This window comes from Oryctolagus cuniculus, chromosome 15 (genome assembly GCF_964237555.1).
Source record: "Oryctolagus cuniculus chromosome 15, mOryCun1.1, whole genome shotgun sequence".
Taxonomy (NCBI): Eukaryota; Metazoa; Chordata; class Mammalia; order Lagomorpha; family Leporidae; genus Oryctolagus; species Oryctolagus cuniculus.
The window spans coordinates 32,360,912-32,374,815 of record NC_091446.1 but is presented as its reverse complement, the minus strand read 5'-3'; the positions used below and the strand labels follow the sequence as shown (position 1 = coordinate 32,374,815).

The following is a 13,904-nucleotide window of genomic DNA, read 5'->3' as shown; positions in this document are numbered from 1 at the left end:
CAGAAACAGGGCTACTAACATTAATGTAGTCCCACATTTGGTCCTCTACTCCTGTTGAGGCCTCACCTCCCCAAAGAGCAAGGACAGAACTGGACAGGGGGCCCCACTGTCACCAATAAGCAATGAAAAGAACTCACAAGTGCCCTCAAACCTTGCAGGACAGATGGGATCACAAGATGATGGTCCTTCAGTCGATTCTCATAGAATAGGATCAGGTGTACAACTGCACAAACCAGATTCAGCCGTTAGCTGACAAAGCCATGAGGAGGGCCCACTAGTTTGCTCCTTCCCTAAGTTTGTAAGGCTGTTTTAGTTTGGGATGCACTAAATTTTTCTCCTTCAAGAGATACCCCATGCCCCCTGAACCAAAGGTATTGACTTGATTAATCAGGAAAACAGAGGGACATCTCTTACTTTCCATTTTCACAAAGGTCCACAGTAAAATCAAACCCATTTGCAGACCCAGAACTGCCTAGCTACGGAACTGATGGCCACAAATTTCCCTCTTTCCCTCCCTCCCTCCGGAACTGATGCCCACAAATTTTCCTTCCTTCCTTCTTTCTGTTTTCTTTTCTTTTCTCTTCCTCCCTTCCTTCCTTTCCTTTTTCTTTCTCTTAAGATTTACTTATTTGAAAGGCAGAGTTAGAGAGAGAGAGAGGCAGAAGTAGTCCCTGAAAGCCATGTCTTAACGTCTTGATTCTAATCATCTGATACTTACACCAATGAGGAATGAAGACCCTGTGCCACCCCACCCCACCTTCCAAAATGGTTTGGATAGACACAGGAGGCCTTTGTACAGTAATCCAGGAAGCCATTCCTCCTAATGATGCCAGTACCTTCCTTCTCCAGGAGCAGAGAGTGACACTGGAGTAGCACCTGTGACAAAAGCTGGATCCCTCGTGCCCGAGTCCTGGGTTCTGGGTTCTCCAGAGAAGATCTGAAAATAGGAAGTAAAGAGAGAGTCTGCCATTACCCAGTTCAAACCTCTAAAGAAGTAAGTATTTTGCAATTAGTCAAACTCACCCTCTGCACATGGAAGCAAAGCCAAGTTCTGTTAAAAGAACAAGAGTCCAGGAAAAATGGTGCCCTCTAGTGACGCCTGATCCCCAGACTAACCAGGCATCAGCAGAGGCACTTGAGAGCCAAGAGAAATCTCACTTCCAGGTCCTCCCAGCTGGGTGCTGCATGGGCACTATGCTCCCTCTTTAACCCCAGTGCTATGATTGTGATGTTCTTTTGACACAAAGCTTAGCAGCTACACACAGCATTTCTGAGGTGACTGGAAGCTACTGCTTACCCAAGACAGGCAGAGAAGACATGTATTTTTGTAAGTTACCAAGGAAAAGATGCTGACAACAACCACAAAGGCCTAAGGGAAAAAGAAACAAACAAACAAACAAACAAAAAAACAAAACAAAAAAACCACAAAACTTTGCAACTGGAAGGTTACAGAGTGAGATGGCCAGAATAAAGGTTCTAACTGTGTTAGGCGATTGACATGGGGAATCCGGACTGAAGTGACAAGGTGGTTTGTCTTCAAAAGAGCTCTACAGAGATTATACTTTAACGTACTAGAAGTAGTTTAACCAGGAATGAGTAGGAAGCAGATTTCTGGAGGAGAGCTGGCCACACAGTTATGTTAAACCTCAAAGAAAATGCTAGATATCATCAGGAAAATTGGGGCCAAAATTAGATGACTCTAGTCAGAATGCTTAGGACATGAACTTATAGAAGGTTTCTACTCAGAAGTAGAAAAATGTGCATTCAGAGCATTTAAAAATGGAACAAGGCACATAAATGCTCATAGTAGCATTATTCAGAGTAGCTAAAAAGTGGAAATAATCTAGATATCCACTAACCAAGGAATAAACAAAAATGTGGCATATCTATACAATGGAATATTATTCAGTTAGGAAAGAAATGTAGCTGGGGCTGGTGTTGTGGTATAGCAGGATAAGCTGCCACCCATGACACTGGCATCCCACAGGAGCACAGATTCAAGTCCCAGGAGTTCTACTTCTGCTCCAGCTCCCAGCTAATGTGCCTAGGAAAGCAGAAGAAGATGGCCCAATTGCTTGGGTACCTTCCACCAATGTGAAAGACCCGGATGGAGTTACAGACTCCTGGCTTTGGCTTGGCTCAGGCCCTGGCATTGCAGCCACTTGGAGAATAAACCATCAGATGAAAGATCTCTTTCTCTCTCTGTCTCTCCCTTTCTCCCTTGTAACTCTGCCTTTCAAATAAAGAAATCTGTTAAAAAAAAAAAAAAAAAAAAGAAATGTGGAACTGATATACACTTCAACATGGATGGACCCTGACAACATGTTAATTGAAAGAAGCCCATTATGAAGGTCATATATTATATGAAATTTCCAGGTTAGGCAAGTCCATAGAGATAGTAAATGGGCCATACTCTGCTATCTTCCAGATGCATTAGCAGAAAAAGGGATTGGAAGCATGCAGCATCCAGGACTCAAATCAGACACTCCAATGTGGGATGCGGGCTTCACAAGTGGCAGGTTAACCTGCTGCACCACAATGCTCTTGCCAAAGCTGTTATTTATAAAAAAATGGACCTGGGGCTGATGCTGTGGTATAGCAGGTAAAGCAGCTGCCCGCGGTGCCGAAATCCCATATGGGCACAAGTTCAAATCAGGGCTGCTACACTTCCAATCCAGCTCCCTGGTAATACGCCTGGGAAAGCAGTGGAAGATGGCCCAGGTGCTTGGGCCCTGCCAACCAGGCAGGAGACCTGGAAGAAGCTCTTAGCTCCTGGCTTTGGCCTGGCCCAGCCTGGTTGCTGCAGCCATTTGGGGAGAGATCAAGTGGATGAAGATCTCTCTTTCTCTATCTCTGTGTAACTCTGCCTTTCAAATAAATAAATAAATCTTTTTAAAAAAATAAAAAAAATGGACCAAGGTCATAACAGTGTGAATAGAAAGGTAAGTCTGTTATGTGTCAGGAATGCACAAAAGTTTGTGTTATTTTCTCCCAATTTTCTAGTTTTCTGTTTCAGAAGACATGCTGGCTGTGACAGGGAACAACCCTTGCTAATAAGACTTGCCAGCTTCACTGGTCTACATCAAATGAAATGAGGAAAGCAGACATTAGCCTATAAGTGTGTATTTCCTCTGCTGCTCAGAATTCCAGGTTAAAATACTGCTCTTCTGTTTCTCACGCCTTCTTCCTCAGTGGGGATCTGGGACAAGGTCATCCTCCTGGCAATTCAGCTTATCTAAGTCAGCTTGGGCTGCCTAGACAAGGGGGCTGAGTAGCTCCCAGCTCTAATTAAATGACAGTTGATGGCCTTCACCCACCTGTCTCAACCCAAGTCTGAAGGCTAAGCCAGGAACTGACGTGGCTCACAGGCTGTGTGTTCCCAAATACTATCTGAAGGAACCTCGGTTGGGTGGTGTGAACCCTTCTTTGGGAGAAAAATAAAAAAGCATAGGTTAGACTGAGTTTCTGATATGGAGGGGGAGTGTTGGGCTACCAAAGAAATTCAGGCTCCAGGAAGGTAACAATGTAAAAGTAACTTATTTTCAGAGAGCACAATCAGGGTTGGAGAAGAACATTCTTGAACAGAGGCTCTTACCCAAGGGCTTCCACCACTTGCAACACTGAATAGCTGCCGGATTTCACATCTAGAGGAAACAAAAGGAAGAAATATGAACATATAGAAAAACTTCCCCCATCAACTACCTTCAACTACCAACGTTTCCTGCCTACCCTAAGCCTTGTGCTGTGGAGCCCGTTAACGCTTGCCAAGATCCCCTCCTAAACAAGCAGCATTATTGCAACACTTCAAAAATGCGGCTTCAGGTATTAAAATTGAGAAGTTAATATACCACTTGTAAATGTGTGACTGTATATTTTCTCTGGAAAATATGAAAGAAACAAAATATTATAAATGAAATAACTTATTAGGTGGCTGGGTACAAAATTAATATAAAATCAAATACCTTCATATACATACACATAACAGTTTATAAAATGACATACAAGAAAAAAAAGGTTTTATTTATAAAAGCAGAGAGAGAAAATATTTGGCTATAAACTTAACAAAAAATGTACACCATCTCAATAGTGAAAAGTTTAAAGCACTAATGAGCTAATACTCAAAGCTTGACGGGAAGGGTATTATCACAAACACAAGAGATAGCAAGCTCTGGTGAGGATGTGGGAAAAGGGAACCTTTGTACATCAGCTGCTGGGAATGTAAATCATTATGGACAACAGGTTTCTCAAAATCCTAGAAGTAGGACTACCATTTGATAACGCAATCTTACCTGTGGATCTATAGCCTAAGGAAATGAAGCCAGAATCTGAAGAGATGTCTGCAATATTATTCATAATTTCAAAAATCTAAAAAATACCTGTGTTGAACTCATCATAGAGTTCATAGACAACATGCATCATTAAAAAACTATGTATGGGTTTTCGTGAAATAATCAGACTTCTTGCATGCGTGGGCTTAAAAATTTTTGCACCAAAATAAGCTTGTTATTTCTATTTTCCACAAAATTTCTGAAGTACCCTCTGTATAAGTGTACACAATGTAATATATAATTATGTATATATAAAATGCAGCCATAAAAAATAAGAAAATCCTGCCATTTGTGAAAGGATGAACCTAGAGAACATTACTAGAAGAAATAAGCCAGATATAAACAAATAGTGTAAACTCTTACTTATATGTAGACTCCAAAAAAAAGAAAAGATGGCCCAAGTCCTTGGGCCCCTGCACCTGCATGGGAGACCCAGAACAGGCTCCTGGCTCCTGGCTTTGGATTGCACAGCTCTGGCCAATGCACTGGGGCCATCTCGGGGGGTGACTGGAAGACCTCTCTCTCTGCCCTGTCTCTCTATAACTCTGCCTTTCAAATAAATAAATAAATCTTTAAAAAACAAAACAAAACAAAACAAACCCAAGTGAGTAGGTAGGCATGTCATACTCTTCAAAGACTTAAGATGAAAGATGACAAATTCCCCAAGTTAATATATAATTTTAGGGGCTGGCACTGTGGCATAGTGGGTAAAGCTGCCTCCTGCAGCTGCAGTGCCGGCATCCTATATGAGCACTGGTTCAAGTTCTGGCTGCTCTACTTCCAATCCAGCTCCCTGCTAATGTGTTTGGGAAAGCAGTAGAAGATGGCCCAAGTCCTTGGGTCCCTGAACCCACGTAGGAGACCTGGGAGAAGCTCCAGGATCCTGGCTGCAGATCGGCTCAGCCCAGGCCATTGTGGCCATTTGGGCAGTGAACCAGCAGATGGAAGACCTCTCTCTGCCTCTGCCTCTCTGTAACTCTGCCTTTCAAATAAATAAATCAATCTTTTTTTTTTTTTAAAGAGATTAATTACAGACTTAGATAATTTTTTCACTTTTTTTTTTTTTTAAAGATTTGTTTATTTGAAAGTCAGAGTTACACAGAGAGAGGAGAGGCAGAGAGAGAGAGAGTGGTCTTCCATCCAATGGTTTACTCCCCAGTTGGCTGCAACGGCCGGAGCAGCACCGATCCGAAGCCAGGAGCCAGGAGTTTCTTCCTGGTCTCTCACGCGGGTGCAGGGGCCCAAGGAGTTGGGCCATTTTCTACTGCTTTCCCAGACCACAGTAGAGAGCTGGACAGGAAGTGGAGCAGCCGGGTCTCGAACCGGCGCCCATATGGGATGCCGGCACTTCAGGCCAGGGCATTAATTCACTGCGCCACAGCGTCGGCCCTCTTTTTTGTCTTTAGCCTTGCAGTTTCCAAACAAAATGCTGTCTCCCCAAATTATAAGGTCAATCCTTTTTCTCACTCTACTCCCTTCAGCGCAGGTATGTCTAACACTAGTGATATAGCAAGATTCCTGTCCCACCATCACAGTCCCATTCTGGGAAGCAAGACCTCTTTTAGAGAGAGGTCGTCCTTCTGCTGGTTCACCCCCCAAATGGCAGCAATGTCTGGAGCTGGGCCAATCCGAAGCCAGGAGCCAGGAGCTTCTTCCAGGTCTCCCACACAGATGCAGGGGCCCAAAGATTTGGGCCCTCTTCTACTGCTTTCCGAGGCCATAGAAGAGATCTGGATTGGAAGTGGAGCAGCTGGGACTAGAACCGGCACCCATATGGGATGTCGGCACCACAGGCAGTGGTTTCACTCGCTACACCATAGCGCAAGCCCCAGCAAGACCTCTTGCTGTGTGTCCTTTTGGACTTTCCCAATGTGTACAGGTGAATAGATTATTTGGCAATTTTAGCAGCACACCAGTAACTCACAAAGATCTAATAGATAAATAAATCTTGCGCTGTAATGTAGTGGGTAGAAGCCGCCGCCTGCAGTTCAGGCATCTCATATGGGCTCTGGTTCAAGTCCCAGCTGCTCCATTTTTGATCCAGCTTTCTGCTATGGTCTGGGAAAGCATGGGAGACCCAGAAGAAGCTCCTGGCTTCTGGCTTCGGATTGGCTCAGCTCTGGATGTCCAGGCCATTTAGGGAGTGAACGAGCAGATGGAAGACCCTTTTCTCTCTCCCTCCCTGCCTCTCTGTAACTCTACCTTTTGAATACATAAATAAATATTAAAAAAAAAAAGAAATAATGGTGAGTTGAGCTGGAGCATGGAGAAGTCTAATCAGAAGAGGAAAAGGAGAGCTCTAGTTAGAATTCAGAGCTTGTGAATGGCATCAGTTTAGACATCAGGCACCCTTAGCCATACTTATACCAGGAAGTGGAAGGCCGAGCCGTTGCTCCAGCTCCTGAGAAACAGACAAGGGAAAAAGGAGCAGGCTATAGGTTGGAGAAAGGGGCAGTAGTCAGACCAACCAGACAAATACACCAAGGAACTGATGGTTGTGTTACATACGTAATTCCTTAATGGCAACCCTTTCATAAAAATAAATACCCGTTTCTGTGTTACAAACTGTAAGAATACTGCACCATTTTGGAAGGCAGAAAAAGGGCACTTCCTTGGAAACTTCTGGCTATAGCCTAGAAAGCTCTATTAAAAGATTTATTTAAAAATTATTTCAGTAGTGGCTTTTTTTTTTTTTTTTTTTGACAGGCAGAGTGGACAGTGAGAGAGAGAGACAGAGAGAAAGGTCTTCCTTTACCGTTGGTTCACCCTCCAATGGCTGCCGCGGCCAGCGCACTGCGGCCGGCGCACTGCGCTGATCCGATGGCAGGAGCCAGGAGCCAGGTGCTTTTCCTGGTCTCCCATGGGGTGCAGGGCCCAAGCACCTGGGCCATCCTCCACTGCACTCCCTGGCCACAGCAGAGGGCTGGCCTGGAAGAGGGGCAACCGGGACAGAATCCGGCGCCCCAACCGGGACTAGAACCCGGTGTGCCGGCGCCGCAAGGCGGAGGATTAGCCTAGTGAGCCGCGGCGCCGGCCTCAGTAGTGGCTTCAAGAGTTAGCAGTTGTACACAAGAAGCCACAGGGAACTGGTAACTGTTAATTGCAAAGGACAACACTGAACTAAATAATTTTTCTTCTGCAACATCATTAAAGTCTTCTGGATGGTGGGCTAGAGTCTATCTTTGGAAATACTTTGAGTGCTGTGCAACAAAGACCTCACAGGCTCCATTCGGTTGCCTTCAAAAAAAAAAAAAAACCATAAACATGGTGAAATGCAAATATTAAGTGCACAATTAGATGAGTTCTAACAGAAGTGCACACCTGAGTAACCAATGCCCAGTCAAAATACGGAACATTTGCATCACCAAAGAAATTTCCACTACACCCCCTACTGGTAAAGTTCCATTCCCATAGGTCGCCTCAAACTTTATAATTTAAAATTATTTCTTCAGCATTTGCTATACATCAATCTGAAATTGGCTGCTTTACAATCACCAAGCAGCATCCATCTGCATGTGACTCCTTAAATCCTAGCACGTGGGCAAACTCCTGGTGCAGCCCTCCAGCATTCCTATTTTTCCTAAGGATCCTATCTTGAATTCATGTAGCACAAACATAAAAGAAATGAGAAATGTAAAAGCAGAATATAATTTTGGGGGAATACAAAATAATAAAGCCATCACAGAATAGTAAAGAAGAGTAAAGAAAATAGAATTGATTTTGGGGGATGTTTTTACAGAAGTGAGCAAATTGAACATCTTATTCTATTTCTGATGAGTTTGCCTCAGAAATGCCTTTCAAATCTTACTCCTTTTTTTGCAGTTTTTTTTAAGATTTATTTATTTATTTGAAAGAGTTTCACAGAGAGAGAAGGAGAGGCAGAGAGAGTCGACTCCTCCTTTTCATCCCTGTGACTATATAGTAACTGCCTTTAAAAGGCTTCCCACTTTTTGGTGTGGTGACAATGTTCTTGGGGCAGGCACTGTGGCATAGCGGGTTGAGTTTCTGCCTGTATCACATACAGCCAGTTGCAGTCCTGGCTGTTCCCCTACTGAACCAGGTCTCTGCTAATGCTCAGAAAAAGCAGCAGAGATAGCCCAAGCACTTGGACCCCTTCCACCCACTTGGAAGACCTGGTTGCAATTCTGGGCTCCTGGCTTCAACCTGGCAAAAGCCCAAGCCACTACACCCATTTGGGGAGTGAATCAATCAATGGATGGAAGCTCGCTCTCTCTCTCACTCTCTCTCTCTCTCTCTCTCTCCCTCTCCCTCCCTTTCTGTAACTCTGCCTCTCAAATAATAAGTAGATTTTTCAAAAAAAAGTTTTTGAATTACCATTGAATGTGGTAATAGTTGAGGAACACATTGAATATACTAAAAGCCATTCAACTACTTACTTAAGAAGGTTAAAATATTGAGTTTTACCTCAGTTAAAAACAATCAAATCTTTCAATCCATTCGTGCTCTGAGTACACAATAGCTCCCCGACTCACCAAGCTCCATTTGCTCCTTACTGCTTAAGACTTGACTCCTTGGCTTACTGTCCTTCACCATCTAGTCCCCAAATTCCCTTCCCCTTCCCCTTCATCGTGATTCCTGTCATTCGGTCCCATGAAATCCCAGTGTGCAACACCCTTGTCTGGAGATACACAGTCTGAGTCTGCAGTGGCCCTTCCCAGCCCTCTATCTCAAGGACTTCAGCTGTCCCTTTAGGAGCCAGATGCAATGCTGACTGACTTCTGCGATGCCTTCCTTGCATCCTTCAGTTACTTCCGCTTTGGGTTCCCTCCAGACTTCTCTATAAAGTCACCTATGTGTTTTCATTCAATACCTATTGGATACCTATTATAATCATACTATGTCCAGGCTTACAATAAAAGTACAGACAAGGAGCTTCTAATGAGCTCACAATCAAGGTGTCACAAGTGACACAGTGACAGAAACAGGCTGAGTCAGCATTTGAATACAATTCCTGGGTTTGTGGATCACAGGTCACTAACTTTCAGTGATTCTCTCTTTTTTTTTTAAGAGTGAAAATCTATTTTATTTTTTTAGAAAGCTTTTATTTAATAAATATGAATTTCATAGGTACAGCTTTAGGAATATAGTTCTTCACCCTATACCCGCCCTCCCAGCCTCACTCCCATCCCACCTCCTACTCCTTCTCCCATCCCATTCTTCAGTAAGATCCATTTTTTTTTTTTTTTTGACAGGCAGAGTTAGACAGTGAGAGAGAGAGACAGAGAGAAAGCTCTTCCTTTTTCCGTTGGTTCACCCCCAAAATGGCCACTATGGCTGGCGTGCTGTGCTGATCCGAAGCCAGGAGCCAGGTGCTTCCTCCTGGTCTCCCATGGGGTTCAGGGCCCAAGGACCTGGGCCATCCTCCACTGTACTCCTGGGCCACAGCAGAGAGCTGGCCTGGAAGAGGAGCAACCGGGACAGAACCGGTGCCCCAACCAGGACTAGAACCCGTTGTGCCAGCGCTGCAGGCGGAGGATTAGCCTAGTGAGCCACGGCGCCAGCCAAGATTCATTTTTAAATATCTTTATATACAGAAGACCAACTCTATAATTCTCTTAACATTATAAATTCTCCTAAATAAAAATAACTGGAATATATGGAAATACTATGTACTTAGGACTCCTGGGATGAACAAAGAGTTAACTTTCCTAAGGATAGTTTCACTGGTATTAAGGAAAAATATGAATAAGTTCTTCTTCCTTTATAAGCAGGCCCAAGTTTTTCCAATGTATTCAAGATTTGCTCTCTAAAAATGGACCTCCTAGCACCTCCTGACCATCCACAATTTCCTCAACAGGGCACCCATTCGTGTAGGACACTGTAAAGAGGTCAAAGGGGTATTTATATGAGCACCTTCACAGAATGCACAATAAGACCTCTGTCTGGTGGACTTACAGCCTCTTGAGAATCCAGAGTAGCTGCCAAAAAGGGCAGGGAGAGGGGGTGGCAGAGTGTGGGGTAGGAGGATAGGAAGGAGCTGGAGAGAAAATCCCAAACAAGACTAGATCCCAATCACACTCTCAAAATGCCCTTTCTGCTGTTGATGCCATAGACATTTTTCAAAACTATATTCTAGCAAACACTAAATTTTTCTACAATCATTTGGTTTCAGGAATAGTGATCTTCTCAGAGAATTGCAAATGTGGGGAAATACAATATAATAAAGACTGAAATGAGGCTGGCGCCGCGGCTCAATAGGCTAATCCTCCGGCTGGCACACCGGGTTCTAGTCCCGGTTGGGGCGCCGGATTCTGTCCCGGTTGCCCCTCTTCCAGGCCAGCTCTCTGCTATGGCCCGGGAGTGCAGTGGAGGATGGCCCCAGTGCTTGGGCCCTGCACCCCATGGGAGACCAGGAGAGGCACCTGGCTCCTGGCTTTGGATCAGTGTGGCGTGCTGTCCGCAGCACACTGTCCGCAGCGCGCTGTCCTCGGCGGCCATTGGATGGTGAACCAATGGCAAAGGAAGACCTTTCTCTCTGTTTCTCTCTCTCACTATCCACTCTGCCTGTCAAAAAAAAAAAAAAAAAAAAAGACTGACCTGAAAGAAAAATTCACATAACTAAGTAGAAAAAAACTGATATCCATACCTACAAACACAACATGTCCAAAATTTACTGTCCAAATCAGCTCCTTTCTTAATCTCTCTCTCTCTCTTTTTTTTTTAAATTGAGATAGGTCCCATTCATTGATTTACTCCCTAAATGTCTGCAAGGAAACAGGAACTCGATCCAGGTCTCCTAGGTGGGTGGCAGGGACTCAAACTACTTGGGCTTCTTTCCAGGGTCTGCACTAGCAGAAAGGTGGAACAGGATCTGGCTATCAAATCCAGGCATTTGGATTTGGGATGCAGGCATCATATCTGCCAGGCCAAATGCTTGTCCCTCAAATTTCATTTCAGGGCAAAGTACTTCCTTTTTCCTCATATTTTGTTCAAAATCTTGATATCATCTTTTGAGTCCTCCCTCTCCTTCAAGTCCTAAAACTACAAAGGTATTTCAAGTTGTGGAAAAAGGGAATTAAAAGGTAAGCTGAAGCAGGCATTCGGCAGTGGTTAAGATGTTGCTTGATGGGGCCAGTATTATATGTTAAGCTGCCTCCTGCAATGCCTGTATCCCATACTGGCGCTGGTGTGAGTCTCAGCTGTTCCACTTTTGATCTAGCTCCCTGCAAATGTGCCTGGAAAGCAGTGGAAGGCAGCCCAAGTCCTTGTGCCCATGTACCCATGTGGGAGACCCAAATGGAGTTCCTAGTTCTGGGCTTTGGCCTGGCCCAGCCTTTCTGTTATAGCCATTTGGGGAGTGAATCACCGGATGGAAAAATCAACTTTCTCTCTCTCCCTGTCACCTTTCCTCTCTTTTATAACTCTGCCTTTCAAATAAATAAATAAATCTTAAAACAACAACAACAACAACAAACAAACAAACAAAAAAAAAACAAAGAAACAAACAAAAAAAAACGCTCCTTGGGCCTGTGTCCCCTACCAGAGAGCCTGGGTTGGAACCCTAGCTGTGCTTCCAGTTCTAGCACTTACTTGTCAGTGCTGTGTTTCAACAGCATTAGGCTGCAGCTTGGGACACCCAAATCCAGTATCAGAGTGACTTGGGTTTAAGTACTAGCTCTGCTTCTGATTACAGCTTCCTGCTTACGCATACCCTGAGAGGCAGCAGATGGTGGCTCAAGGTAGTGGGTTCCTGCCACCCATGTGGGAGACCTGGATTGAGTTCTGGGTTCCTGGCTTCCACCTGGCCCAGTCCTGGCTGTTGCAGGAATTTGGGGAGTAAACAGATGGGAAAATATCTCTGCCTTTCAAATAAATAATTTTTTACAAGTTTACTTTGGTGTCCAAAACTTTAAAATCCATATAGATTTTCCACAATATGGATTTTTCATGAACTTTCTGAAGACCTTCTGTAGTTAGATCTCAAATCACAGAATCTTTCTTCAACTCTCTCAAGCCACTCACTTAAGTAGTTTTTATTGCATGCCCGCTTATGAGATTGTGGTAGAAATGGGAGGGTAGAATGTAGAGATGCATACAGACATAGCTACTAAAAATGTCTCCCTACTAAGTACAGGAGTGGTTGAGAAGTAAGTGTTACAAAGATTCTGAATTCTGAGGTATGAGATGTTGGCTGCTGAAATAATCTGAAAACTCTAGGTGTGAGGGCACACTTAGTCTTGGCCTTGACACATGAGTCTATCTTGGTTTAGACAGAGCTAGTGGAGAGAACTAGAAAGGAAAACACTCAGGGAATAGGGAATAAAGGTGACTACATGCAACTAAAAGTTAGGGAGGAGCAATGGGGCTGGGACAGGTAACAGCAGCCTTTGAAAGCCTGGACTGCCAGGCCCTTTTCATTCCATCACCTGCACCTTCTTTACAGCTGAATCCAGATGTAAAACAGAGTTGGTGGTAGCTGCCTTTCTGATCACAGTGGTCTGTCTGCATTTACAATTTGTAGTAAGCTGCTGCTACTGCTGCATGTGGCCTGCACAGCTAGCTGGCCCCTTTAGCACTAACAGAGCTTGACTTAGGAAAGAGGATTAGAAAGCACTCCTTATTCAGGGGTGCACCAAAACTGTGTCAGCCTTCAACAATTCTAACTAGGGCTGTGATCTAAAATGGAGAAAACTAACTTAATCCCCTCAAATTCACTTTCATTTTATGGCTCCCTTCCTCAAGGATCTACAATGACTCCTATGACCTAAAATGGGTCATTCAAATTCCTCTCCCTGGAATCCAAGGTTATGCATAGTCCAATCCCACTAAATCCTTTCAAATTTACCTGTTACGCTTTCTCTGTACAACCGTCTTTTTTTTTTTTTTTTAGGAAGGCTATATTACAACAGGGCTGTTACAATATCTTTGCTGAGCTGAGTTGAATTTAAAATTTACAATAGTTTAGGCCATTTTTTTTCAGACACGAATAAAAAGACAAATTTTTAAAAATGTTTTTCAGGCCGGCGCCGTGGCTCACTTGGCTAATCCTCCGCCTGAGGCTCTGGCACCCCGGGATTCTAGTCCCGGTTGGGGCGCCGAATTCTGTCCTGGTTGCTCCTCTTCCAGTCCGGCCCTCTGCTGTGGCCTGGGAAGGCAGTGGAGGATGGCCCAAGTGCTTGGGCCCTGTACCCGCATGGGAGACCAGGAGGAAGCACCTGGCTCCTGGTTTCACATCGGCACAGTGCCAGCAGTAGTGGCCATTTTGGGGGTGAACCAACGGAAAAGGAGGACCTTTCTCTCTGTCTCTCTCTCTCACTGTCCATTCTGCCTGTCAAAATAAAAAAATGTTTTTCACCTACTTGGAAGGCAGAGAGAGAGAGAGAGAGAGAGAGAGAGAGAGAGAGAGAGCGGGACCTTCCATCTGCTGTTTCATTCTCTAAACGCCTGCCAGGGCCTGGAACTCAATCTGGGTCTCCTACATGGGTGGCAGGGTCCCAAGCATTGGAGCCATCATCTGCTGCCTTCCAAGATGCATTAGCAGGAAGCTGGGTTGGAAGCAGAGAAGCCAAGTCTCAAATCTGCCGTCTGATATGGAATATGGTGTCCCAAGAGGAG

The 13,904-nt window shown here is 44.4% G+C and overlaps 1 protein-coding gene across 3 annotated transcripts in view; it reads right to left on the bottom strand.

Moving 5' to 3' along the window:
• Positions 1–13,904, bottom strand: part of MMS19 (MMS19 homolog, cytosolic iron-sulfur assembly component) — a 31,978-nt gene that overhangs the window by 12,842 nt on the left and 5,232 nt on the right. For all 3 annotated transcript variants that reach the window (XM_008270296.4, XM_051824031.2, XM_070057430.1), the window contains exons 2-4: positions 3,596–3,644; positions 837–937; positions 138–223 (exon numbers count right to left, since the gene is read on the bottom strand). In XM_008270296.4, the coding sequence (XP_008268518.1) occupies positions 138–223; positions 837–937; positions 3,596–3,644 (236 nt within the window). The remainder of the gene's footprint in view (positions 1–137; positions 224–836; positions 938–3,595; positions 3,645–13,904) is intronic.